Here is a 27,060-nt window from a genome sequence, read left to right as displayed (position 1 = left end):
GTGCAAAGACCAAAATCCAGTTGGATAAATTGGCCTAAAAGAAAGTTAATGGAGATAGGAGAACAAAAGATTTGTTAGATGATAACATGAATGAGGAAACCAAGAGGAGAGATCATATTGTAAAGGGAACAATAGAAGCATTAATAAGAAAATACTCCGGTGAACTAAATGCACCTTTCCATGATCTGGAAAAAGAGAAAGGAGAGAAGAAAGGTGTTCAGAGCTGCCTGAACCACTTCCTGCAGTCTCAGAGTCAACTCCGACAACCACCATGGAAGAGGCCCCTGAACCTTAATTGTTTTCACAGCCACAAGTTGTCAAGAAGAGTGATTCCCTTTGTCAGGAGTGACATTATCCCACAAGAGTAAGAAAGCCTTCATGGAAATTAAAATTCAGGCCTGAATGGGACAGTTTAAAAATTGAGTATGCTGTGGATATATTATAGTAGTTGCATTATATAGTATACTGTGTATATAGTTGAGATGCATTCTCTGTTGAGTTTATAGCTAAGCGGGGGGGAGTGTTGTGTATTTAATATTTGAGTAGCGTACACGCGTGCGTTGATCCTGCATTCTTGTTTGTTTAAATACTTTATTACTGGTTATATGTATAAATATGTGAATTGCAGAAATCAAGCTACCACGTGATATGAGCGTGTGCCTCGCTTGCAATAAAGAGCCGAGTTAGACTTGCATTCCCATAACAGATGCCTTTAAGGTTAGAACTGATTTGTTGAGAATATGCACAGTTTGCAATTTGAAGTTTGTGTTCCATCTCAGGGATGCTTCACAGCACAGGAGGGTAGATAATGCAGACATATTCTCAATGATAGCAACAACAGTATTACATTGACTCCTGACTGTCAGAGTAAAGTGTTTGACCATGTATTCCATGGGGTCCACCTCCTACCTTCCATAGCCCAGCACACACAAAATGGTGGAGCAATTCAGGAGGTCAGGCAGCATTTATGGAAATTAAACAAATATTGATGTTTTGGGCTGAGACCCTTCATCAGGATGGGAAAGGAAGGGGAAAGACGCCAGAATAAAAAGGTAGGATGAGGTGAAGGAAGGCTAGCTAGAAGATGGGTGAAGCTAGGTGGGTGGAAAATGTAAAGTTCTGGAGAGGAAGGAATCTGATAGGAGAGGAGAGTGGACCATGGGAGAAAGAGAAGAAGGATGAAAACCGGGGGAGGTGATAGGCAAGTGAGGGGAATGGATAAGGGGGCAGTGGAGAATAGAAGGATTGGGGGGGGGGGGAATTTACCAGTAATTGATATTTATGCCATCTGGTTGGAGGCTACCCAGATAGAATATGAGGTTTTGCTCCTTCAGTGTGGCCTCATCATGACAAAAGAGGAGGCCATGGACCTACATGGTGGAATGGGACTGGGGATAGGAGTTAAAATGGTTGGCGAGTAGGATATTCTGCTTTTGGCACATGGACCTGAGGTGCTCGACAAAGTGGTCCCCCACTTTACATTGGGTCTCACCAATGTAGAGGAGGCCCCATTAGGTGAAGTGTTACCTTATCTGCAAGGACTGTTTGGAGCCCTGAATGGAGGTAAGGGAAGAAGTGAATGGGCATGTGTAGCATTTCTGTCGCTTGCAGAGATATGTTTCGGGGAGAGTTCAGTGGGGAGGGACAAATGGACAACATAAGAACATAATAAATAGGAGCAAGAGTAAATCATCTGGCCCATCGTGCTTGCTCCACCTTTCAATAAGATCATGGCATTTCTGACTGTGGAGTCATAGCCACCTCACCTGCCTTTTCCCCATAATCCTTAATTCCCCTGCTATGTCAAAATCTATCCAGCCTTGTCTTAAATATATTTACTAAGGTAGCCTCCACTGCTTCATTGGGCAGAGAATTCCACAGATTCACCATTCTTTGGGAAAAGCAGTTCTTCTTCATCTCCATCCTAAATTTACTCCCCTGAATCTTGAGGCTATGTTCACTACTTCTAGTCTCACCTACCACTGGAAACAACTTTCCTGCCTCTATCCTTTCATAATTTTATATGCTTTTTATAAGATCTTCTCTCATTCTTCTGAATTCCAGTGAGTACAGTCCCAGGCGACTCCATCTCTCTTTATAGTCTTGCCCCTTCATCTCTGGGATCAACCTAGTGAGCCCCCTCTGCACCACTTCCAAAGCCATCCTTCTTCAAGTAAGGAGACCAGAACTGCACACAGTACTCCAGGTGCAACCTCAGCAATACCCTGTACAGTTGCAGCATAACCTCCTTGCTCTTAAATTCAATCCCTCTAGCAATGAAGGCCAACATTCCATTTGCCTTCTTATAGTCTGCTGCACCTGCAAACCAACCTTTTGCGATTATGCACGGGCACTTCCAAGCCCTTCTGCTGCAATGTTTTACCATTTAAATAATAATCTGATCTTCCATTTTTCCTTCCAAAGTGGATGACTTTGCATTTATCAACATTGTGCTCCACCTGCTGGATCCTTGTCCACTCACTTAACCTGTCTATATCTTTCAGACTCTCCGTGTCCTCTGCACAGTTAGCTTTTCCACTTAATTTAGTATCATCAGCAAACTTGGATACACTACACTCAGTCCCCTCTTCTAGGTTGTTTATATATATATTGTGAATAATTGTGGGCCCAGCACTGACCCCTGTGGCATACTGTTCACCACTGACTGCCAACAAGAGAAACAGCTATGTATCCCAATACTCTGCTTTCTATTGGTTAACCAATCCTCTCCATGCTAATACTTCACCACCAACTCTATGCATCCTTATCTTATGGATACGTCTTTTATGTGGTCCCTTATCGAATGCCTTCTGAAAATCCAAGTAAGTAATGTCCATCTGTTTTCCCCTGTCCAATGTGCTCATTATATCAAAGAATTCCAGTGTGTTTGTCAAACAGGATCTGCCTTTGCTGAATCCATGCTTTGTCTGCCTGATGGATCAATTTCTTTCCAGATGCCTTGCTATTTCTTCTTTAATTATGGCTTCAAGCATTTTCCCAATTACAGATGTTAACCTAATTGGTCTATAGTTATAGGTATACAAGACAGGTATAGCTGGGGCCCATGTGAGTGCTTATGGCTGCCCCCTGAGTTTAGAGAAAGTGGAAGGAGCTGAAGGAAAAATTGTTGAAGGTGAGGACCAGTTCTGCCAGACGGAGGGGGGTGGTGCTGGAGTGGAAACTGGTCGGGTCTTATGTTGGGAAAGAAGCAGAGAGCTTTAAGGCTTTCTTGATGGGGATAGAAGTATATAAAGACTGAACATCTGGTGAAACTGAGGCAGTTAGGATCAGGGAATTAAAAGTTGTTGAGATGGAAAGAATGTGAAGTGTCTTAGATCTCAGTGGGAAGGGGCTTTACTGAGGGAAATAGAATGGAGTCCAGGTATATGGACATGAGTTCAATGGGGCAGGGCAGAGACAATCTGCCTATTGGACAGTCAAGATCTTCGGTAGGAGGTAGAAATGAGAAGTGTGGGGTAAGAGAACTATGAGCTTGGTGGCAGTGAATGGGAGTTCTCCAGAGTTACTTCTCATTGACTTCAGTTTGTACCATTGTATTCTGAATGCTATCTTTATCATCCTTTCCCCTCACCACTATTCATGACAGTATTTTCAGCTGCCTAGATTGCATTGTTTGTAGTTCTTCCAACATCTCCCTTTAAAATCCCATACAGTCTGCTCCTGTCCCTCTCTAGGCTATGGTAAGGGTCAGGAAATTGTGATTACTGTGTCTGGAATCTCTCCTACTAAGAGATCTGTCACCTGACTGGACTTGTTGCCTGGTACTAGCTTCAGAATGGCTTCTCCTCTAGTCAGCCTATCCACATATTGTGTCAGGAATCCTTCTCAGACACTCAACCTTTTGCGATAAGGATGTGTCGATCAGTATTAGGAAAGTTGAAGTCATCCATGACAACAATCCTGTTGTTTTTGCACCTTTCTAAAATCTGCCTCCCAACTTGCAGCTTGATGTCTCTGAGGAGCAGATTGGGAGGCATTTATCTAGTCATAAAATGAATAATTATTTATAACCATATAACAATCACAGCACGGAAACAGGCCATCTCGGCCTTCCTAGTCCGTGCCGAACTCTTAATCTCACCTAGTCCCACCTACCCGCACTCAGCCCATAACCCTCCACTCCTTTCCTGTCCATATACCTATATAATAGGCATGGTTCCCAAGTGGTTAGGTTACTAAGCTGATAACTGACTTAAACTGGAAACCCATCATGGTATCTGTGGTGGTGGTGGTGGGGGGGTGGGGGCTTAAATTCAGAGAATTAAATAAACCGGGAATTAAAAATACGGTTGAATTGTTGTAGAAACCCATCGAGTTCACCAGTGTTTTTTAGGACAAGAAATGTGACTTTCTCTTATGGTTTGGCCTGTAGGTGTCTCCAATATGAAGTTTGTTAATTGTCCCAGCAAGTCACTCATTCCAAGGTCAAGTAGGCAAGAAATAGTAAATGCGGACCACTCTACTAATGTTGTGTGAACGATAATGAGATAAGATTTTGATAATGAGGCAAGGTGTGTTGAGTACACACTTTGGGAGAGGTAGTGGAGCTGAAATAAAATCAACACATTGTTTATGGTGGTAGGACAATTTTGTTTTTCTTTATCAGATAAAACTAATGTGCCTGGGATTAAAACAGAAAGTGCTAAGAAAGGAAATCATGATACATTAGTTAACTTCACAGATGCTGTCCAATTTACTGAGTAATCCTGGCACTTCCTGCTTTCAGTGTCTGTATAAGTAAGAAGCAATAGATGCCAGTTAGTCAGTGTGCTGCTGTTAATGACACTACAAGAATCGAACAGCCTGGGCCTATTAATGTCTGGAGAAAACATGCTCATTCTTGCTTTCCTACTTTTTGATTTGCAGTTGTTGCTGAACAAGTTGTGATTTGTGCAAAGAAAAGCAGTTTGCTTTTCATTAAGCTCCCTTAACAAAATTTACTATGCCAAATAAAAACAGCAATGGCACTGTGGGTACAGAATGGTGCTGCCTCTGTCTGCTCATCGGTTTCAGCAATTGTAAAGGTGGTTCCATTGTAACATGATAATGGTGTACCATACAAATCTCACTTCACCAATCAACCTTGCAGCTCTTTATTTCACCCCTCCCCGTTTCACCTATCACCTGCCATCTTGTATACTACTTCCTCCTCTCCCCTCACCTTACTTTGACTTCTCATCTTTTCCCCCCAGTGCTAATGGAGAGTCTTGGTCTGAAACGTCGACTATTTACTCTTTTCCATAGATGCTACCTGGCTTGCTGAGTTCATTCGGCATTTTGTGTGTGTTGTTTGCTCTATAGAAACTTGGGTTGCAGCACAACAAAAAAGCACAGATGTTTTCTTGAATGCACTATAACCAATGCACTGTGGAAATGTTATAGCAGAATTACCTATACCTTGATTCATCATAGATTTCTTTGTCTTACTAATAAATAAATGCCAAGGTATGTTATTTGAAGTAACACAAAATTGCATCAGTGCAAATCTACTACTGCCAAAGTCTTTCCTTGGTAAAACTGAGAATGCTTTTAATGCGTGGTTAATAGGGCACTCTGATCAACAGAATATGATGACTTCCTTGGGCACAACCTGTCTCAGTGCGGTGGACATTAGGACCCGGCGGCAGAGCTCTGAATCCACAGTGTTTCCGTTCACAAAAATAATCACGATCACGATTGAAAATAAAGTGGAAATAATAAAGCGATCAGAAAGAGGTGAAACACCATCTGTCATTGGAAAAGCGTTAGGCTACAGTCGGTCAATAATCGGAACAATTTTAAAGGTTAAAGTGAGAAAGGCCCTGCCTTGATGAAAGCTACAATTATTACTAAGCAACGCAGTGGTTTAATTACTGGGTTTTGGGTTTTTGATCCTCCACATCAACCAGGTGTGGATGGAGAGAGTGCTTGGAAATGGTCTGTCACTGGATCGAACTTGGGAACTTCCCCAGGCCGGCACTGAAACATATGTTCTTAAGTGTTTTATATGCATAGAAAGGTAAAATATATACTATATACTAAGACCAACATTTGACTAACTGTCGCTAAATAATACCGGATGTACCTGTTCCGACTTGCATAGTAAGAGAACTTCTGATTTTTTTTTTAATCCCGATCCATGGTAACCTACGCACATTCTCCCGTGTACTTTAAATCATCTCTAGATTACTTATGATACCTAATACAGAGTAAATTCTATGTAGAATAGTTGTTATACTGCATTGTTTAGGGAATAGTGACAAGAAAAAAAGTCTGTACATGCTCGAACACCAAGTGCTGGAAGAACACTTACGGGTTTTCTCGATTCGCGGTTGGTTGATTCGCGCATTGCGGAACTCACAGATAAGGAGGGCCAACTATTCTTGTTGAAAGGTCAAGGAAGCACAGTGAATAATAGAATTGTGATCCAACCGAAAACCTGTGGTTAAAAAATAATTGGAGCTTGCTGAATATTTATATTGTGATGCTTACTAATACCTATTCCAATAGTGTTAACTTTGATGAAAATTCAATCTGTATAGCAGATTTCCGATAATGAATCTGTAAATCACAAAATCTTCTGGTCTGTCCATCATACAATTAACTACAAACTTTAATCACCTCATAATTATTGGTTTTAAGCTTGAATTGAAACAGCAGCTGCTGGTAAAGTTCAGCCAATTGTGTGTTAAGCTCAATGTGTTGATTCTGGCGAGTGAATTGGTCCACTGATTGCAGTAACCTACCAGCAGGCCATTCTTCTTGTCTATCCATCTGACCTTAATCAAGCTTGTTGACCTGTGAAGCAGACGAACTCCTGTGTGCAGCTTCACCATCAAAATTAACTTTCTGCTTCCTCCTCTTCAATTTTGTAACATAACTGTTGTTCTCATTGTCAGGATCAGACTTCTGGGTGTATAGTTTCTCCTGGATGAGCACCATGTTTGTACCTTAAACCATTCTGTGACATTTTCTACACATAAAAACATAACAGTTTTAGTGCTTACGACAGCAGGAAGAATTGGACAGTGTAAAAATGAATAAAAAGGGCCAATAATGCACATTCTTGAATCATAGTCTGGAGGGTGGGGGCAGTTTATAAATCAGTGAATGTACCGGGCAAAAATCAAGAACTACCAAGCAGAAAAAATACGTAATTTGTTGTCAAGGGAGTGATTTGCATTTAAAGTGCTTGGAGGTGGTTGATAAGAGTTTATGTCTGTTTCTGTTAGTTATCACCAGTGAAGACCATGAAGGGGGCCAGATGTTTCAGAACAAAATGTTTTAAATACTTACCACTTCCGTTCAGTGCAAGTGCAAACAAAAATATTGTTGTGCAGTCTGGATCAATCTTGCAGAAAGATGTCAGAGTAAGCAGGCACAAATTCCACTATTTGTCATTATTTTTGATGGGATGACGGACAGCTGACAAAGTGAAAATGGGTATGGATGAAATTTTTGGCAGAAGGAAAGAAGTCTTCAAATTTTGATTATTTAAAATGAAATTGAATATTTGGTGACACAATCTACTTTTGCTGTTCCGATTTATTCATGAGGCTGACGAAGTTCAATTTCAAACATTGTTAGATTGTTGCGGATCTTGTTCGTACATTATAAAATAGTTTTGTCTGATATTGAAATGTCTATGATATTTAATAAATTAAACCTTAAGCAATGGATGTTCAGTTGATTACTCAGCTCTCAACAGGCCACATTTGTCTTTCTAATATAATAGTTGTCTTTATTGAGCAACCTCTGTTAGTTCCTATTGCCCTAAAACCCCAATGAAAATATTAACCTAAAGAAAACATTTCAGTTGCTGAATTTTCTTCTCTGGCAGGTTTAGGTGAAATAATCTAGAAAAATCTGCTTCATCTCTCTCCTTTCTGTTGTTAGCATTTAGCATACACTTACTCCCAATCACTAACAGTTTATACATCCTATTCTAACTGACCATCTCTGTGTATTAATGGGAGTGACATCAGTGCCGGACTCTGGAGCAAAGATTCCCGAGTTCGAACCCAGTTGGGCCACTCCCGGGCACGCTGGGTTGAGTGTCAAGCTTGCAACTCAGCCTTGTGAGAAAACAACTGCGCCGTGAGAAGGACGTGGGGGACCACTCACAGAATCTTTCCTCCGAGACAACCACTTGAAAAAAAATGGTCGCCGAAGCTCTGGCAGAGTATGGCGCACAAAAAAAAAGTGTTTGAAGATGGGGACAAGGGATTGGTGTGATGGGATAAAAGTGGGTAATCCTGACTATGCTGTCAGACTCATTTCTCTCCAGAAATTGCTGCATGTTTGTTCAAAGCGCAGGTCTGGATTAGTTTGCATCTTCTATTGTAATCCACTGGGGCCAATTACAGAACACCTAATGCCCAGAAGACTCACTTCTGAGAGCTTCTGAAGAGACATGGCTTCAAAAGTTTCAAAGCAAAGATGCACCATTATGTCATAAGCACATACTGTACAGTTAAGGTTCATAGCATTCAAACCACAGGAACCGTGCTGTTGTAGTAAAAGAAAATCACATCTGGGTCCTGAAGCTAAACGGCTCAATTCTTTCTCAACCTGTGCTGCTCAGTTTTTTGATTGTTAGTGATTTTCACTGAAAGTACCTCTCTGATAAACACTTGCAAGGAAAAGTTTATGCACCCTTTGCAATTACCTGGTTTGTTGCATCAATTACTTGTAAAGTGTGGTCTGATTTTCATCTAAGTCACATTAGTAGATCAACACAATCTACAATCAACACAGTCTACAGTCTAGGTTCAGTTAAGTATGTGAACCTCGGGGGTAATGCCTTCTACAAAAGCTATTTGGAGTTGTGTGCTCCAATCAATGAGATGAGATTGGAGGTGTGGGTTGTAGAGGTGCCCTGCCTATCAAAAGACGCAAACTTAGGTTACTGGCAGAGCCTGCTCTTCTTAAGAAAAATCTGATTACATCAGAATCAGGTTTGTTATCACCAGCATCTGTTGTGAGATTTGTTAACTTGGCAGCAGTTCAATGCTATACATAATATAGAAGAAGAAAATAAATAGATTACAATATATGTATAATGAATAGATTAAAAATTGTGCAAAAACAGAAATAATATATAATATAAAAAGGTGAGGTAGTGTTCATGGGATCAGTATCTATTTAGGAATCAGATGGCAGAAACTGTTCCTGAATTTCTGAGTGTGTGCCTCCTACCTGATGGTAACAGTGAGAAAAGACCATGCCCTGGGTGCTGGGAGTCCTTAATAATGGACACTGCCTTTCTGAGACACTGTTCCTTGAAGATATCCTGAGTGCTTTGTAAGTTAGTATCCAAGCTGACTAAATTCATGCACCATGCCTTGGTCCAAACAACTTTCAGAGGACCTTAAAGCAATTCTGAAGACCTGGGTGTTCATCAGTACAAAGAAAAGAGAAATTGTCTGCAAATGGAGGAAATTCAGTACTGTTGCTACTCTCCCTAGGAGTGAGCATCCTACAAAGATTACACCAAGACCACAATGTGCAATGCTGAAGGAGGTGAAAAAGAACCCAAGGGTAACAGCAAAAGACCTGCAGAAATCTCTGGAATTTGCTAAAGTCTCTGTTCACGTGGACACTATATTTAAAAAAAAAACACTGAATGAGAATGGTTTTCATGGAAGAACACCTTGAAGGAAACAAAAAAAAACACTGCTGCACGTCTCAAATTTGTCAAAGACCACCTGGATGTTCCACAACACTTCTGGGACAGTGTTCTGTGGACAGATGAGATAAAAAGTTGCACTTTTTGGCAGAAATGCACACTGACCGCTATGTTTGGAGGAAAAAGGGCAGTGCACATCAACACCAAAACTACTTTCCAACTGTGAAGCATAGTGGAAGTAGCATCATGGTTTGGACCTGCTTTGCTGCCTTAGAACTCGGACAGTTTACAATTGTTGAGGGAACAATGAAATCAAAGTTGTTTCAAGTCATTTTCCCGAAGAATGTCAGAGTAGTAGTCTGTCACCTAAAGGTTGAAAAGTTGGATGATGCAGCAAGACCGTAAACCAAATCACAAGAGTAGTTCAACAACAGAATGATGTAAAAAGAAGAAAATTTGTGTTTTGGAATGGCCAGATCAGAGTCCAGAGCTAAACCCAGTTGAGATACTGTGGCATTATCTGAAGAGGGCTGTTCATGAAGGTATTCCAGTAATATTGATATTAAATACGTCTGCAGCATGCTACTGCCTGCACTGGACCCCCTTCAATTCACCTACCGATGGAACTGGACTACTAATGATGCCACAGCCACAATACTACACATTGTCCTAACTCAGCTGGAGGAGAGGAATGCATATGTTAGAATGCTGATCCTGGACTACAGTTCAGCATTCAACACCACAATTCCCTCCAGTCTTGGCAGGAAGCTCAGAGGCCTCGGCTTGCACTCCAGGTTGTGCAGCTGGAACCTGGACTCCTAAGATCACTGACAGGTGATAAGGATAGGTTCCCTCACCTCTGACCCTCAACATAGTTGCCCTCAGGTTTGTCCTGAGTTCCCTCCTCTACTCCCTAATATCCACAACTGTGCTGCCACACGCACTTCCAATCTGCTGATCAAATTTGCAGATGACAGGACATCGATTGGCCTTATTTCTAGCGGTGATGAGACAGCCTGCAAAGAAGAGGTTAACACCCTGACACAGTGGTGCCAAGATAATAATTTGTCCCTCAATGTCCAAAAATCAAAAGAGTTGATTGTGGATTACAGGAGGAACTGAGACAGGCTTGCCCCGATCAAATTCAATGGGACTGCATTTGAGAGGGCGTGTAGTTTCAAGTTCCTTGGTGTACACATCACTGAAGATCTCACCTGAACTGTACACACTGGTTGTGTGATAAAAAAGCATAACAGTGTCTCTTCAACCTCAGGCGACTGAAGAGGTTCGACATGAGCCCCCAAATCCTCAAGGGCTTCTAAAGAGGCACCATTGAGAACATCTTAACTGGCTGTAACACTGCCTGGTATTGGAACTGCACCAACCTTGATCGTTGGCACTGCAGAGAGTGATATGGACAGCTCAGTGCATCTGTGGATGTGAACTTCCCTCCACTGAGAACATTTACAGCAGCAGGTGTGTAAAGAAGGCCTGGAAGATCATTAGGGACACCAGTCACCTCAACCATAAATTGTTCAGCTGATTTCATCTGGCAAGCAGTACCACAGCATTAAAGCCATGACGAACAGGCTACGGGACAGCTTCTTTCTACAAGCCATTAGACTTATAAATTCACATGTCTGTACATTGTGACGGAGTCATAACACAGAGATTTTTACTCCCTCATGTGGGATGGATGTAAGATTTAAATAAATAAATTCAAATAGAATCCCAGAAACAGTATCGTTTGGGAGAATAGTCTACAGTTCCTCCTCATTGTTGTGCAAGTCTGATTAGCAGCTACAAGAAATATTTTAGTGGAGGTTATTGCTGCTAAAGGAGGTTCTACCAGTTATTAAATACAAGGGTTCATAAACTTTTTCCAGCCTGGACTGAATGATTAAACAATGTGTTCAGTAAAGGCATGTTCAATAGTTGGTGTGTAATTAGTTTAGACAGATTGTGTTTATCTATTATTGTAACTTTGATGAGAATCAGACCACATTTCATGAGTAATTAATGCAGAAAGCAGGTATTTGCAAAGGGTTCAAAAACTTTTTCTTGCATCAATATTTTTGTCTGCTCATTGATACAAACTAGTGATATCTTACTAACAGCAATGTATGTATGCCTCTGTTTCAATGGGACTATCATGTGCATAACTGATTTCATCTTTCTATTTTCCCCCACAGTGAGCAGTAAGACAAGAGTAGTTGTGAAATCCAAGATACTAGCTGAATTCAGGGTGAGTCTGTATTTTATTCCATGAGGGTCTCGACCCAAAACATCAACAATTCCCTTCTGAACACGGCTCAGTTTTTCCAACAGATCCCTACTTCTGTAGTCTCTTTCGTTTGCATCTATTTTTGTGCATCCAGTCTCTCCAGTTCCTGAAGTTTGGATTTCTTGGGTTCATTTGTCATTGGAGGTTATACTGCAAAGTCTGTTCTTATATTGTCACTTCTATCTTTGGATTATGGGAGGTATCATCACTTCATCCAGTTATTTTCTCATCTGAATCCCCTACACACAACAACAAGCTGCATTTTTTTAATGATGCAGCTAATTAATGATGTTAATATTCCTCATCTTGATATGATTACAAAAGTCAGATTTTTTTCCATAAAAAGAAACCAAACTGCAAATATTTGATAGATTTAACATTTTAACTTCCCCCATGGATATCACTATAGATGATGCTGGAGTAAACCATCCTTTATGAGCCAATGCTGCTCATTGACGAGTTTAAGACAAAGATCTCATCGGCTGATGAGGGTAATAGAAAGAGATCAGAAATGCACACTTTCTATTTGGGCTGTGAGTCAGATTTCTGAACAATGAACCAACTCTTGAACACTACCTGGCTGTTTTTGCTCTCTTTTTGCACTAAGTTATTGAATCCGACAATGTGTTCCTAGTTGAATTTGATTCTCAGTCTAGGGAAGAGTCTTGAACTACATGGTCGGCATACTGCTATATGTTTTGTTCATGGACATGCAAGACTGAAGTCTTGGTGCCTGGCTGGCATTTGTTCAATAGCCACATTAATGCTCTGGAGAAAGAGCCATTAGGTGACATTTCCAAATTTGCCCATGATATAGAAATAAGTGGAAGGGTATACTGTGGTATATAAATAAATTGAGGAGAGTGTGCAGAAGACTGGAGAGTTGAGTTGAGTGTGCAGTCTTGCACTGCAGTAAGAGAAATCAAAATGCAGTTTATTATCTAAGGGGAGAGAGACTGCAAATGACTGAAGTACACAAGGATCTAGGTCTTCTAGTGCATGAGTCACACAACAGCTATCAAGCAACTGGCATTAAAAGATGGAGTTTTACAAAAGTTTTGGTGGAGCATCTCCTAGAATACTGTATACACATTTAGTCCCTGGTAAATTTACAGTAACATTGAAGGCAGTACAAAGGATGTCCACTAGTTTATTTTCTGGAGTGACATTTAAGATTCTAAGGCTTGACAAGGGTACTGTTGGGATATTTTCATTTGTGATTGAGCCTTGAGCAAGATGACGTGTCTTTTAGAGGGTTGTGATAGAAGCAGTATCATTAGAACTAGTTAAAATGGAGGTGGCTGAATATCTGATAGATCAGGGAACAGTGGAGGTCATATAGAGAGAAGGCAAGCAGGTAGGAGGTGGCCTAGTGGCATACTGCTGCTGTTTTTCGTGTTCATTGTCATGTGGTGAGGCCATAATTGAAAACTCTGTTTGCTGAGAAGTTCTAAATCTCTTTGCATCCAATTTAGAACTCAGTAAGTGTAATCATTGTTACACTTCCAATGAACAGGAAAGCTGTTGAATCTCGTCTTTCTCATAAAGAATTTTATTTGCAATCTGCATGCAACTTGATTTCACAAAGAGCCAGGATGCAACAATCAAGTAATCTTCAATTTTTAGAGATGCTGGGTACTGGTGAGAATTCCATATTCTTTGGAAAATATCTCTCTGAATTTTTGCATTCATCTGAGAGAGTGAGCAAAGCGCTGTGGGAAAATGCACCATTTTTGGTGCAACGCTGCTCTGGTGCTTCACTGAGAGCATTGCTAGCCATTTTCCTGCTTGTGAGCCTTGAACTTATGAACAAGTGATTCAAAATACAAGGGAGTCCCCACTGAACCACATCTTGCAGATTGAGACAAAGGAAATTTGAATCCTCCTTTGTCCAATTTAAGCAATTAGCTTTGCAATTCTTTGAATGTATTTCACTGCTCTTCCATATCTAGAGTGGATATACTCACCTGGCTTGTGAATTACAAAGGGTGCAATGGAACTTTGGGAGTTTAATCACAGTTTCATAAAAGCTGGGCCGTTTTGTTTTGCAGCCTTCAGCACTGATTGATCAGCTGGGGTCATACAAACAAGCTGAGGATGAGCGGGAGTTCAAAGAGAAACAACTTGGGACACTCCGCGTGGACGTCTGTAGCACAGAGACTCTGAAGAGATTGAAAGGTAAAGCTGTGAATTGTTCGAATATCTGCAGATTGTTTGTTATGGAGAGGGGTTTGAACTCTTGTGCTTTATGTGGGTCCTTTGCATTGGCCCCGAGTTTGCCCATTTTCACACTGCTTTGCTACTTTGTTATGGTGGTCCCAGTTGTGCTGCTCCTACTGTATATGCCGCTGATCTCTGCGTGAGGTCCAGCAGCAGAGCTTCAAACAGCATAACTGGTCTCAGGTCCTCTGCTGGGTTGGGCTTCAGCTGCTTCATTTGAATGCTGATTGTGAGGGTGTGGAATGAATAGGTATGTATATTAAAAAAAACTTGGTTCATTTGGTTTTTCTAGCTGTTAAATGTTTCTGAATATCAAGGATTTCAGAAGCAATGACAAAACTTTAAAATGAAGTAGATCGCGGATGGGGCTTTGCTAAAAGGTTTACAGAGGAGTTTGAAGGCAGTAAAAAAAAACAGATGCTGGAGGAACGCAGGAGATCAAACAGCAATATCTGTGTAGGTCAATCCAGGAGAGTGCTCGTTTCTCTGCAGTGGCTTCTCAGAGCCTTGCTGTTCATGGTCATGAGCTTGTGTAACTGTGGGTAAGTAAAATGAAAATGTGAGATACAACTAAAGCCCAATATAGGAAAATCTAGGCTTAGGTTAGGAATCATTTGCTTATTTCTTGAGATGTGGTTTTCCTACTTGGGTCAGCATCCAATCTGTGATTGCAGTGCTAAAGTTCAAAGTTACCATGTACTAGCTTGAGCAGCACAGTAGTGTAGCAGTTAGCACAGTGACTTTACAGTGCTAGTGATCACCAGTCCCACCTGTCTGTACGATCTACCCATGATCGTGTGTGTTTCTCCTCTGGTGCTCCAGTTTTTTCTCACATTTCAAAGATGTACGGGTTGGAGTTAATAAGTTGTGGGCACGTTATCTTAGCACCAGAAGCATTGCAACACTTGCAGGCTGCCCGGTGCAATTCTTGGACTGTGTTAGTTGTTGACACAAAACAACACATTTTTCTATGTCTCAATGAACATCATCATCACGATATGATGTAGGCAATTGTGGCCTTCCATCTGTCTTTAATCTGAGAAGTTCTAATAAGCTCTTCAATGTGTCAGTGTACATGAAATAGAAAGTTAACCTTATCTGAAGATTCATTTTCTTGCAGGCATTTATAGGAATAAAATAAATACCATGGAATATTTATGAAAATCTATACATAAATACTGACAAAACAACTAACGAAGGTTCTTGGCCAGAAACATCGACAGTGCTTCTTCCTATAGATGCTGCCTGGCCTGCTGCGTTCCACCAGCATTTTGGGTGTTTTGTTTGAATTTCCAGCATCTGCAGATTTCCTCGTGTTTGTGTGACAGAACAACTACTGTGTAAATGAGGAAAAATACTGAGGACCTGAGTTGTAAAGTGTCCTTGAAAGTGGGTCTGTAGGTTCTTAGAATCAGTTCAGAGTTGCGGTGAGTGAAGTTGTCCACACTGGATCAGGAGCCTGATGGTGTAGAGTAATAACTGTTCCTGAACTGAGTGTTGTGGGACCCAAGGCTTCTGTACCTCCTGCTCGATGGTAGTAGCAAGAAGAGGACCTGGCCTGAATTGTGGGGATCCTTGATAGGGATGCTGCTTTTTTGAGGCAGTGCTCCATGTAAATGTGCTCAGTGGTGTGGAGGTTTTACTTGCGATGGACTGGGCAGTATCCATCACTTTCTGTACACTTTTCTGTTCCTGGACATTGGTGTTTCTATACCATGCTGAGATGCGTCCGATTAAGATACTTTCCATTGTGTATCTGTTGAAGTTTGTCAAAGTTAACAGAGACAGTTAAAGAGTATCTGCAGTTTAAAGTACATTACTTCCAGACTTCTCTGCCAATAAAGTGCCTTAATGGTGAAATAGTTGTAATAATGGAGGAAGCATGGGAAAATTTAAACTACGCACAGCCAAAAATGTGTGGGGATTATTCGTGATAAATATGGCCAATGGACATTTAAATGGTTATATAAAGCTGTTTAACGTGTATAAATTTTGAATTTCTTTGTAATTTTGAATAACAGAATTAATCTATTGTAGTCAGGAAACAGTTATTTGTCCATCTTGTTGATCTCTGAACATTCAACTTTGTTTCTGAGTGATTTTAGAATGAATATCTATCTCTCCATCTCCCTTGATGCATTTCTCTGGTCCTTCGAAAAGCCAGCCTTAATTTTATGTTGACCAATCCTGAGTAACTTGTACAATGTGATGTTTAATTCTCATTTTACAGATCGTGCTGGAGGAAAACGATTTTCCAAAGATTTTGAAGAATCCAGTTCTAAATTAGAAGATTTCTGTGCAGAGCTTGAGAGGGAAGTGAAGAAGACCCCACCTCTAATTGAAGCTCTAGAAAATGCAGAAATATTCTATGAGGCTCAGTACAAGGAGGTGAAGATTGTGGCAAATGTACGTATCTGTGTAAGATTCTTTATGAGAACTCATGCCAAACTTGTATGTGTATCCTGTAGCAAAGTCATTTACTGTCCAGTTTGTGTTTTTTTTTAAACTTCTATATTTGTTATCCTTTTTTTTGCAAAACTTAGTTTAGCCTTGTTCCAGAGTTTCTGAACAAAATTTTTGTATCAACTTCCATTTCCTTCATAATGCCATGTATACTGATTAAACCTCAGCCTTTTGGTTCCCAAAGCAAAGAATTTCCAGTGTGTCCCAGTGTTACCTTATTACATTACTAGTAAATAGCAGGCACTGTTCAAACCATTTAGCTTGCTTCCTATTCCTATTCTTCATGATTGTGCCTATTTGTAGATTCCTCCCAGGAGGCTTTGCTTCATCACTGAGATCAGAAGGTAGGCATGATCGCCCTTAGATTTACAGGGTCCTCTTCAAATTCCTCATGACCTCTAATACCTTGAGGACAAAGGCAGCAAATGGATGGAAAGACCACCAGATATAAATTCTCATCCACTTGCTGCTTCATTGTCAGTCTTAAGTGTCTCTATCTTCATCATAGAGTCCCTTCAGCTCCAGTATTCTGTTACTGTAAGGCATACTATATATCGCTCCTTGGTGGCAGTTCAGCAAAACTCCATTGAAACCATCTCCCAACTTGAAACCAAGGTCAGCACTTAACGTAATTATCACACTGTATTGATAGCAGTAATTGTGTTGTATGCTTGATGAACATATTCATGACATTCCTGCCAATTACAGTGTAGGGAATACTGAATAAACTTATTTTCCAGCTTTCTCCCTACTTTTCTTATGCTGTATAGTTAAGTACTGCATAGGAGCTTGGTTTGTTGGTGCTTTTACAGTTTCCCTCATATTCTAACATTGCATAAACCGAAAGATGTTGCCAATGTGAAGATAAGGCATACTTTGTTATGGATGGATGATCTTTCTAACCAAACTTAGATCAAGGGAACTTGCATGTGACTACTTTCTGACTAGTCTCGATTTGTTACTTTTGTTCCTCCCTGTGCTGTCTTTTCCCTTCTAGTGGCCATTGGTTATTTAGCCGAGGGTATTGTCCCACAGGCACCATTATCCTCAGTAACTGGTTTTTGTTTTTTCTTCTTGTCACAAGTATCCTCCTCACTTCCAATGTAATTTTCATTTCTTCTGGAGTGAACCAGGCCAATAGGAAAATCACCGTGTCTATGTGTTTCATTGTTTGCCTCTTTGCTATTGATTACCTTCTTACAGGCCTATAAAACATTCGCCAATAGAGTCAACAACTTGAAAAAGAAGTTGGACCAGCTGAAAACAACCCTTCCTGATCCAGATGAGTCCCCCATTCCATCTCCGAGCATGGATGCTCCATCACCAACGGGCTCGGAGTCCCCTGTCCGCCCTACAGAGGAGGCTGTTGTGGAGCTGGTTGAAGAGAGCCCTAGGTCACCGCTGCCTGAGGCTTCAGGTGATAACTGTGATGTTGAGGACATGGAGCTTTCGGATGACGAAGCTGCAGAAGCATCGAACATAATAGGTATCAAGCTTAGCAAATATCAGTGGTACAAAGCAGGCCTACTGGCCCACCTAACATTCCTTCCCCCGGTCATTGCCTTCCAGTGTACTTTCCATTCTTTTTCTCCTGTTTGTTTGACCACTGCCTTATGGTGTCAAGTTTCACCCTCATATCTTTGTATTTCCTTCATGGATTTGTTGTTATTAATGGGCTTTTGTAGTTGTTTCCCATCACTGAACATATTGCCTCCCTCTCCACCTCATACATTCGATTCATATTGCACCTCTTTTTGCAGAATCCCTATCTTAATCTTCTTTGCTCACTGTAGTCACAGAACTAAGGGTAGTAAGTACTAGAATCAGTCTGCATCTGTGAAGAAGAACAATGTTAAAGCTTTAGCCCTTGACCTTTTGTGTCTTATGACGACATCAATCCGCATATTTTTTATATTTCCTCTACTGTTACTGTGTTCTGTGTATTAAAAAAATGTGCTTTACACAGCATTTTGAGCAGACTAGTCACAACTTCTAGATGTTAACTTCTGTAGTCCTAAAAAATCAGTATTTTGTTTACATCATAAGTGTTTGGTGGCACTTTTAATGATGTGCTCCTCTGTGCCCTTACTATTTTTAGTCTTATTGGATAATTTAAAATAGATCTGCTGTTTCAAGAATGGAAAACTTTAATTTTCAATTCAAAGTGTGTCCTTTAATAAGACTCTTTTAGAGTTTTTGTTTCTCTGATCTGAGTTTAGTTACCCAGATTGAATACTATCTAGCACCCTCAATCTGACAGCGTGTTTCAACCCAACAGGATTTTTCTTGCCTGACTCTCTCAGAATTCTGGAAGAGGTTCCACAGAGCTTGACTTACTAGGAACAGTCAGGTGACAGAAATGCTAAAACAAACCAGCATTCACCTCAGCTGGGTCTGTTAATCTGGGACAGTCAGAATTTCACCTGAAGTTTCTGCAGCGTCTGTGCCTGAAATCAAACCTCACCTTCAAATCATGATGAAAAACATTTTCTCATGAATAGTCCAGCTCATTGCTTGACACTCAGTAATGATAGAAATGTTGTGGAATATCGGTAGCTTGGGTTGGCTGTTTGGAAGTTTGGTTGATCGCTGAGCTTGGTAAAATGTTTGCAAGTGTTTCGGCTCCAATCGAAAAGCCATCAGCTGTGCACAGGTAATAGCTTCTTAATTGGAGCTGAAACATCTGCAAACATTTTACCAGGCTGGGCAATCAACAAAACTTTCACTCAGTAAAGATGTTAGACCCCTCCTTACTGCTGCAGTACATCTAGTGTGTGCAGTCACTGCAGGACTGGTGGAATCAGAGAAATTCTACTGTTAGCAGCATGCAGCAGTGAGATGGAAAGACCATGATTGTTCCTCATTTCCATTGAAAGGATGAAATTGGGTCTAACTGCACCATCATATGACAATGCTAATATATCTGAGCACAGGTTAGCAGTATTCCACAAAGAACAGGATGGGAGGATATTTGCAGCTCATAGAACTTGAACCTTTTTCTTTTAATTGTTGCTGTCTAGCAGTGGAAAGAGACGAGAAGAAAGAAGAATCCAATCCAAACACACCAGCAGCAAGTGCGAGCCCACAGCCAGAAAAGGCTTCAATTCAAGCAGAGAGCAGCACACAGGCAAAGAGTAGCTCCATAACACCACCACTGGGCCTGCCAAACCTGGCAAATATCGACTTGGGCAAAATTAGTTCTATCCTTAGCAGCCTGACAACTGCTATGAAGAACACAGGTGAGACACAGAGTCTTTGCTAGACACCACCCCAAAAGGAATTACTCAGAAGTTGTTCAGGGCAATGGGTTGCATGTTTCAATATTTACCCATTTTGCAAAGAGGTTTTGTTAATTAACAGTCTTACAAGTCAGTTTAATTTGGATTTTCTTCTTTAGTGATTACCTGCAAACTAAGTTTGTGCCTTCAGAACCATTCTGTGACTTAAGATATCATTGAAGATGACAGTCCACTGTAGTAGTGACTGAGTGGTGCATTGACAGCACTTGTGTGCTTGGAATCAATTATACTCAGCAATTACAACAGCATTTTCATATGTGGTTATGAGGGTCCTATGTTATTAAGTGAAGAAAATCTTAAAACTGATAAATAAATTAATGTCTCATTGTTCATGAGATCATACTCTGTGCCAAACAGCAATTCTTTAAGCTTAAACAAACTTCTTGAGATAATGTGTAGTGCTATATAAATTAGTTATTTGTCTTTAATTGTTGGGAGTTCAGAAGCAAAGTCCATTGAAACAGTAAATCTTCTTTGAATGTGAGAAAGTGTCACTCCCTTGTGCTGTTCTCTTCTTTTAGTTGAGTCATGTTTGGGGCATGCTAGAAAGGGTGTTCTAATTGATCTGTACCTAACTCAAGAAGGCTAAATAATTCATTACATTTCGAAATTTTTCCCTGAACGTCTTTCTTACATTTAAAGTTTGATTGTAGTTTGCAATAACAGACCAAATTGTGTCATTTTATCTGCAACATATGGGTTAAAGTAGTTTGGGTGTAAATTATAATCCTGAATTATAAGAAGTTGCTTGAGGGCGATCACATGGGACAATCAGTTTGATGATTTTATTACTAAGGAAATGTGGAAGCAAACCATTCTGCAAACAAGTTAAAGGTATTGTTGATTGTCTACTTTTTAAGAAAATGAATGTGCAATTTAGTATAAAATACAGTTATTCTAGTACAAACTGAATTGACTTTTAAAAAGCATCTTAGTTCTTGCATTCTTGCTATTTGTAACACATGCTGGTGATGACAGAATTTCTATTTACCTCCTCTTGGGTAAAGAGGCGGGATGAATAGAGATTCTGAGAAGGAACCTGGATTAGAAGCAGCCTCTGAGAACACAAAGGAACTGAGTAGGTAATTTTTACAATAAACCATGAGAAAATGGTCAAAGAGACATTAAAGTCCAAAGCTGATGTCAAATAGCCCTAGATTAGAATGTCAACATATTAATAGTGATAATCCAATTTGGATTGACAATTTGTGAAGGGTATATCATTGAGTCTAGACAATGGAATTAATTGACAAAACTTTGTGTTTTCAATTTGAGTTTTGATCAGTCAAAAAAACCTTAACAAAACACACACACAGTACTACCTCCTAATCATAGCATAAAGAAAAAGTGTTGATGTTCTCACGGATTACATTTGTAGGGTGTTCATTGAGATTAACAGTCCCTGCGTACAGGGTGAAGTCATTTCCCAACTTTAAAATGATACAAGCCATCCTATTCAGTAACAATTTAACAATATTGAAGCAGGGGGCACTTCTACTTCAATCTAACCATGTGACCAGATGTAAAGGTTGCAAATCAAACAGAACTGTCCGTTCTCTTAACAGATGCCAAAAAGTTTTCTTTAAGGCTTCTGACCTTCCACAAGTAAGCACTGTTCTGTGATTATTTTTTGGAAGGAGTGATGAAAGAAGCTTGAAATTAAGTTGATTGTTACTGGGTTGTTAATATACCATTCCTTGTATTTTTAAAAAAGTGCTTTACATGAGTGAAAAACAAGCTAATTAGCCAAAGGAAATAAGGGAGATAGTAATAGCAGAACAAGAAAAGAATGATAATGAACGTACAACAAATGTAAAAAAAAATTTATGTTGGTACGTGAACAGGAAAAATGTTGGAAAAGGAGAGGTGAGCTTATCAGAGACCAGAAAAGAGGTTTACTCAGAGTGATTGGGAATGGCTCAGGTACTAAATGAGTACTTTATAATAGCCTTCACCAAAAGAAAAAGCAGTACTGAAGTCCCGGCAAAGGTAAGTGTAATCAGGATTGTGGATGGGGCAGAAGTCGATGAAGAGTTTTAGAAAGTTTCGTCTCTCATTAAAGGTGATAAATCACCTCATCTAAGTGGGGTACATCCCAGATTGATGAAGGAAGTAAGAGGAATTTGTAGAAGCCACTGGCTATAATATTCTGAACTATTATAGATTTGGGTGTGATGTCTAAAACATTTGCAGATACTACATCTTTGTTCAAAAATAGATGTAGAAATGGAGCTATCAATAGACCTTTAGTTACACCTTGATAGTGGAAAAACTACTGGAAACCATTGGGGATAAAATTAGAGTAAGACAACATGTCGAGGAATAATTCCTAACTAATTTGATAAAATATTTTGATATAGTAGAGATGATTGATGAAGGTTAGTTAATGTTACAAGATTAATGTAACAGTAACTGATTTTACAAAATATTACAAGATTAAGAGCCATGAGTTAATTGCATTTGTGGCAGCAATGAGAAAGATTCAAAATTCAAGGTTGTTCATTGTCATTCCTTATACACGTGTGTGTGTGTGTGTGTGTGTGTGTGTGTGTGGCATCTGTCGGTCTCGAGAGACCATGGATCTGCGCCTGGAGAGTTTTGATTCAGCTGCTGATGGTGGTGCAGCGTCTGTTGTGGCGGTACAGGCCCACATGGGAGTGACAGTCTCGGTTGCAGCGATTGCATTTGAAGACGCTCTCCTCCAATGTTGCCATCTTTTCAGCGTGCATGCTTTTCCTCGGTGGCAAGCCTCAGTTTCTCTTCTCCTCGCTCCAGCCCTCTGTGTAGTTCTTGTCTCCAGCGTGAGCAATCATTTGCGACGTCTTCCCATCTTTTGATGTCCAGGTCCATTGACTTCATGTCCCTTTTGCAGACGTCTTTGAAACGAAGATGAGGACGTCCTCGTGCTCTCTTGCTGGTGGTCAGTTCCCCGTACAGTAGGTCTTTCGGAACCCTCCCATCTGGCATGCGATGTACGTGTCCCAGCCAGCGGAGGCGGCGTTGTTGGAGAAGGGTGAAGAGGCTGGGTAACTGGGCGCGGGTAAGGACTTCGGTGTTGGTGACTCGGTCGGTCCATTTGATGCCCAGAACGCGTCTCAGGCTGTGAAGGTGGAAGGCGTTGAGACGTCGCTCCTGCCTGGAGTAGAGGCTCTAGGTCTCGCTGCGGTAGAGCAGTGTGCTGAGGACGCATGCCCTGTAGACTGCAATTTTGGTGTTCGTAATTAGCTTTCTGTTCTCCCAGACTCTCTTGGTCAGCCTGGCGAATGTGGTGGCTGCTCGTCCGATCCGCCTGTTGATCTCGGAGTCCAGGGAGAGGGTGTCCGTGATGGTGGAGCCAAGGTATGTGAATTCGTGGACTGCCTCCAGCTCGTAATTGTTGATGTTGATGACGGGCGGTTGTTCAACGCCTTGGCCCATCACGTTGGTCTTCTTCAGACTAATGATTAGGCTGAATTCCTGGCAGGCTCTTGAGAGGTTGTCCATAAGTCGCTGCAGTTGCTCTTCAGAGTGTGTCGCCAACTCTGCGTCATCTGCAAACAGCATGTCTCTGATGAGTACTTCACGGACCTTGGATTTTGCCCTCAGCCGGGACAGACTGAACAGCCTTCCGACCAATCTGGTATGAAGGTGTAAAGGAGAATAAAATAATTGTTCACCGGATCCAATGCTGTACAAAAAAACACAATAAGGCAAATGGCACAGTAATGATAAAAACATAATAAATATAAATATGTACGATGGCAAATATACTTAAATTGACTAAATGTCCATTAAGTGACTCTAGGCACAGGAGTGTCTGTACATAAGGTGACTGGGGGGTGTGGCAGGGGGTTAGTGCATGGAAGTGTTCATCAGCCTTCCTGTTTGGGGAAGGTAACTTTTTTGAGTCTATTGGTCTTGGCATGGATGTTATGTAGTCTCCTCCCTGAGGTGAATGGGACAGTCAGTCCATGAGAAGGGTGGGTGGGATCCTTCATGATGTTACTGACACTTTTCCAGCATCTTTTTGTATATATGTACTTTATGGTGGGTAGGTTGGTACCAGAGATGTGTTGGTATGTTTTGTTGATGACAATTGACTGCGTTACAGGACAATAAGACATCAGAGCAGAATTAGGCTATTTGGCCCATTGAGTCTTCTCCTCCATTCCATCGTGGCTGATTTATTATCCCTTTCAACCCCATTGTCCTGTTTTCTCCCCAAGGGAACTATTGATGAAAGCCTTTTTTTGAACTAGATGGAAATGGAGTTCCCCAAGACTCGGTACAGGAACTATAGATTTCTAAATGTATATTGATCATTTGGACCTAGTGAAGAGGGCAGAGTTCCCAAATTTACTCATGAATCAAAGATTGAACAGTGAGGAGAGTGGCAAAAGACTTCAAGGAGATGTAGGCAAACTGATGGAGTGGATAACAGATGAATGCTAATGTTGATGGATCTTATGGATTATTATTTTTTAGTTAGGAAGAATGAGCAGGACACAGTTCTAAAAGATCTGGGAGGATATGTCTGATGTGGTTATTGAAATGGTTAAATATGCACAGGCTCCTGAGTATTATACTTAACAGCAAGAAAGTCATGATTGTCAGCACTAGTTCACCCTCTTCTGGAGTACTGTGTCCAGTCCTGGGCTCTGTACTTTGAAAATATTGTAAAAACTTTGGACAGCATTGCAGAAGTTTGCCAAGATGGTTGGGATTGGGGATTTGATGAACAGTTGCTTCATTTGGTTGAAGTTGAGATGGAATCTGTCAGTGGTATTAAAATCATGAACAGTCCAGACACAGAGGTAAAGCAATTGTTATTGTCTGAGGGAGTCAAGAACCAGAAAGTAGATAGAAAGTAATTGATAATTGGGCCAGAAGTGCCATGTCTGTTAAATGTCTTGAGTATTTAAGATCTAGAAAGTACTGCCAGGGATGTTGAATGGACGCATGGTGAGTCAGGATTTCTTTGGCTAGCCTGCCCCTTCAGGTTCAGTCTATATTCAGGAGCCTGTTACCATCGCCCAGCATGAATTGGGAGTGATCACAACTAAATATGGGTGGGATGGTGAGGGTGCATGTGAAGCAGACTGAATTGTACTGAATTGGACTGGTTGGTAACAAAAATACAATATTCATTCCTTAACAACTTGATTTTTTTGACCAGATAAGGATTAAATCAGGGTGGCTATCCTTTTGTTGAAAGTGTCTGTGACTGTAGGTAGGTGCTACAATTTTGCATTATTCTCATGGAAGCAGGTGGGTTTGATTAAATATTAAAACAATTGTTGCACTGTCACAGATTTATCAGAAATATTCATTTTTTTCACTGATGTTTTACAGAATGTAGTTTGAAAATACTAACATTTCAGGGTTGTGGATAGAAAATTTAAAAATATATTTGGCCTGTGAAATGTTTGTACTCTAAAGAAAATTATTTTGTTTTTCCAAATATGTCTTTGTCTTGGCATAGGGTCAATGTCTGAGGGTTGGAAGCAGTTTGAAGAATTTAAGAGCATCATATAAGAAGCAGATTGCATTACTTTTGTTCCCATGTACTGATACTATGGTAATTAGTGACACCAATCTGCAGGGTAAGCCACACTCACCAGTTGAGGACCTTACGGCTTTTTGAGTATTACTATTGGATAACAGAGTGTGGACATAAATCAGGTAACATCCCACTGAACTCTGCCAGGATATGTGATCATGGGACCACACCTCCCCTATGTAAATCCACATTGTCTTCTTGGTAACTTGGACAAGCACATCCAGCCTGAACTAATTCTCTTAGCAAGTATTGGCAGATTTGGGTAATGCCATCTCGAATTCAAATTATGTTTGATATGAGACTACGTTAGATAGGTAAATGTTGGTTGTTTGAAGGATGAAATTGCCTTGAAGTGTTGTTTTAATTTTTGCTCCATTCTTTTGCCAGGTTGTCTTGTTTCTGAACTTGTCAGATTTCTCTTTCTTGCCCTCTGCAGTCAGCCCAGTGATTGGTCAAACACCTGTTCCAGTGGCTTCTCCTGGAGCTCAGTCGAATACTGGCCAAAAGGCCCCTGTTCAGAAGCCTTCTCCAGTTCCTCCCAATCCTTTGGCAAGCATCCTGTCAAAAGTTGAATTAACTCCGGAGAGCATCTTGTCAGCACTCAGCAAGAGCCAGGGGTCTTCTGCCCCTGCACTGCAAGGTAAAGCTAAAGAAATCTATGAAGACTGACTGATCACATCATCATCTTATCTCTGCAACCAACAGGTCAATGTTCATATCTCGGTATTGCATCACCTGTGCTGGCACTCGGAGCAATTATATTGAGGCCACTGCCCCACATTTCCTTGTGATCTGTTCTCCCATCATGCCCATCTGTTTGGGCCTGAATCTCCTGCCACCCACCACTCTTGGATCGATTAATTTATCAACCAGGATGTCTTTGCATGTGGTCATAGAAAGAATCTGCAGATTTCATTTAAACAGCACCAGAGATCACGATGAAAACCAGATCATTGGAACTGTGGGAGGGCAGCACTCATCGCTTACCACTGGACCCTTGACAGAGAGATCAGACAGGAGGGAGGTTACACAGATTGAAGGGGTCTAATTCATACCCCAGCTCTGCGTTTTATTTTCCTCCATATGATGATTCTGATTTCCTTGCTATATTCCATATGCTCATTGATAACTCACACCTTACAGATCTACACTGACTACATTAAAAGCTTACATCCTCCTGTTGAAGCTGCAGTTTCTCTAGTTCCGAACTCCACTTCCCATGGGGTGCCACAGTAGCGCAGCAATTAGCACAAAACTGTTGCAGCTCGGATGTCAGAGTTTGGAGCTCAATTCTGGCATCATCTGTAAGTAAGTGTACATTCCTTCCCAGGTGTAAGTGGGTTTCCTCCCACAGTCCAGTGATTTACTGGTGAGTCGGTTAATTGGTCATTGTAAATTGTCCTGTAATTATGCTTGGGTTGTCGTGCTTTTATCTGAATACCCCTATGGGGTGGCCTGTTATGTACAGAGATGTAGATACCCTTTCACTTTGTCTCATTAGTGCATGCTCATCAAAGCTTTCACACTTTATAAAGTCACCAGATGTATTTTCTCAGCTTTGAAAAGCAGCATGAAGAACTCTCTCTCTTTCTCCCTCTATCATCCTCCATTTTCAAGGTATATTGGA

At 40.8% G+C, this 27,060-nt stretch overlaps 1 protein-coding gene across 3 annotated transcripts in view; it reads left to right on the top strand.

Moving 5' to 3' along the window:
• The window catches only part of LOC132399665 (regulation of nuclear pre-mRNA domain-containing protein 2-like), a 97,757-nt gene that overhangs the window by 57,615 nt on the left and 13,082 nt on the right, over positions 1–27,060 (top strand). For 2 of the 3 annotated variants that reach the window (XM_059980303.1, XM_059980302.1), the window contains exons 4-9: positions 11,821–11,873; positions 13,964–14,090; positions 16,363–16,538; positions 17,799–18,081; positions 19,616–19,834; positions 25,870–26,073. In XM_059980303.1, the coding sequence (XP_059836286.1) occupies positions 11,821–11,873; positions 13,964–14,090; positions 16,363–16,538; positions 17,799–18,081; positions 19,616–19,834; positions 25,870–26,073 (1,062 nt within the window). The remainder of the gene's footprint in view (positions 1–11,820; positions 11,874–13,963; positions 14,091–16,362; positions 16,539–17,798; positions 18,082–19,615; positions 19,835–25,869; positions 26,074–27,060) is intronic. The other variant, XM_059980301.1, reaches the window with a different exon arrangement.

The sequence above is a fragment of the Hypanus sabinus genome, chromosome 9 (genome assembly GCF_030144855.1).
Source record: "Hypanus sabinus isolate sHypSab1 chromosome 9, sHypSab1.hap1, whole genome shotgun sequence".
NCBI lineage: Eukaryota > Metazoa > Chordata > Chondrichthyes > Myliobatiformes > Dasyatidae > Hypanus > Hypanus sabinus.
The sequence above is the reverse complement of the archived record's forward strand: the minus strand, read 5'-3'. Positions and strand labels throughout refer to the sequence as shown.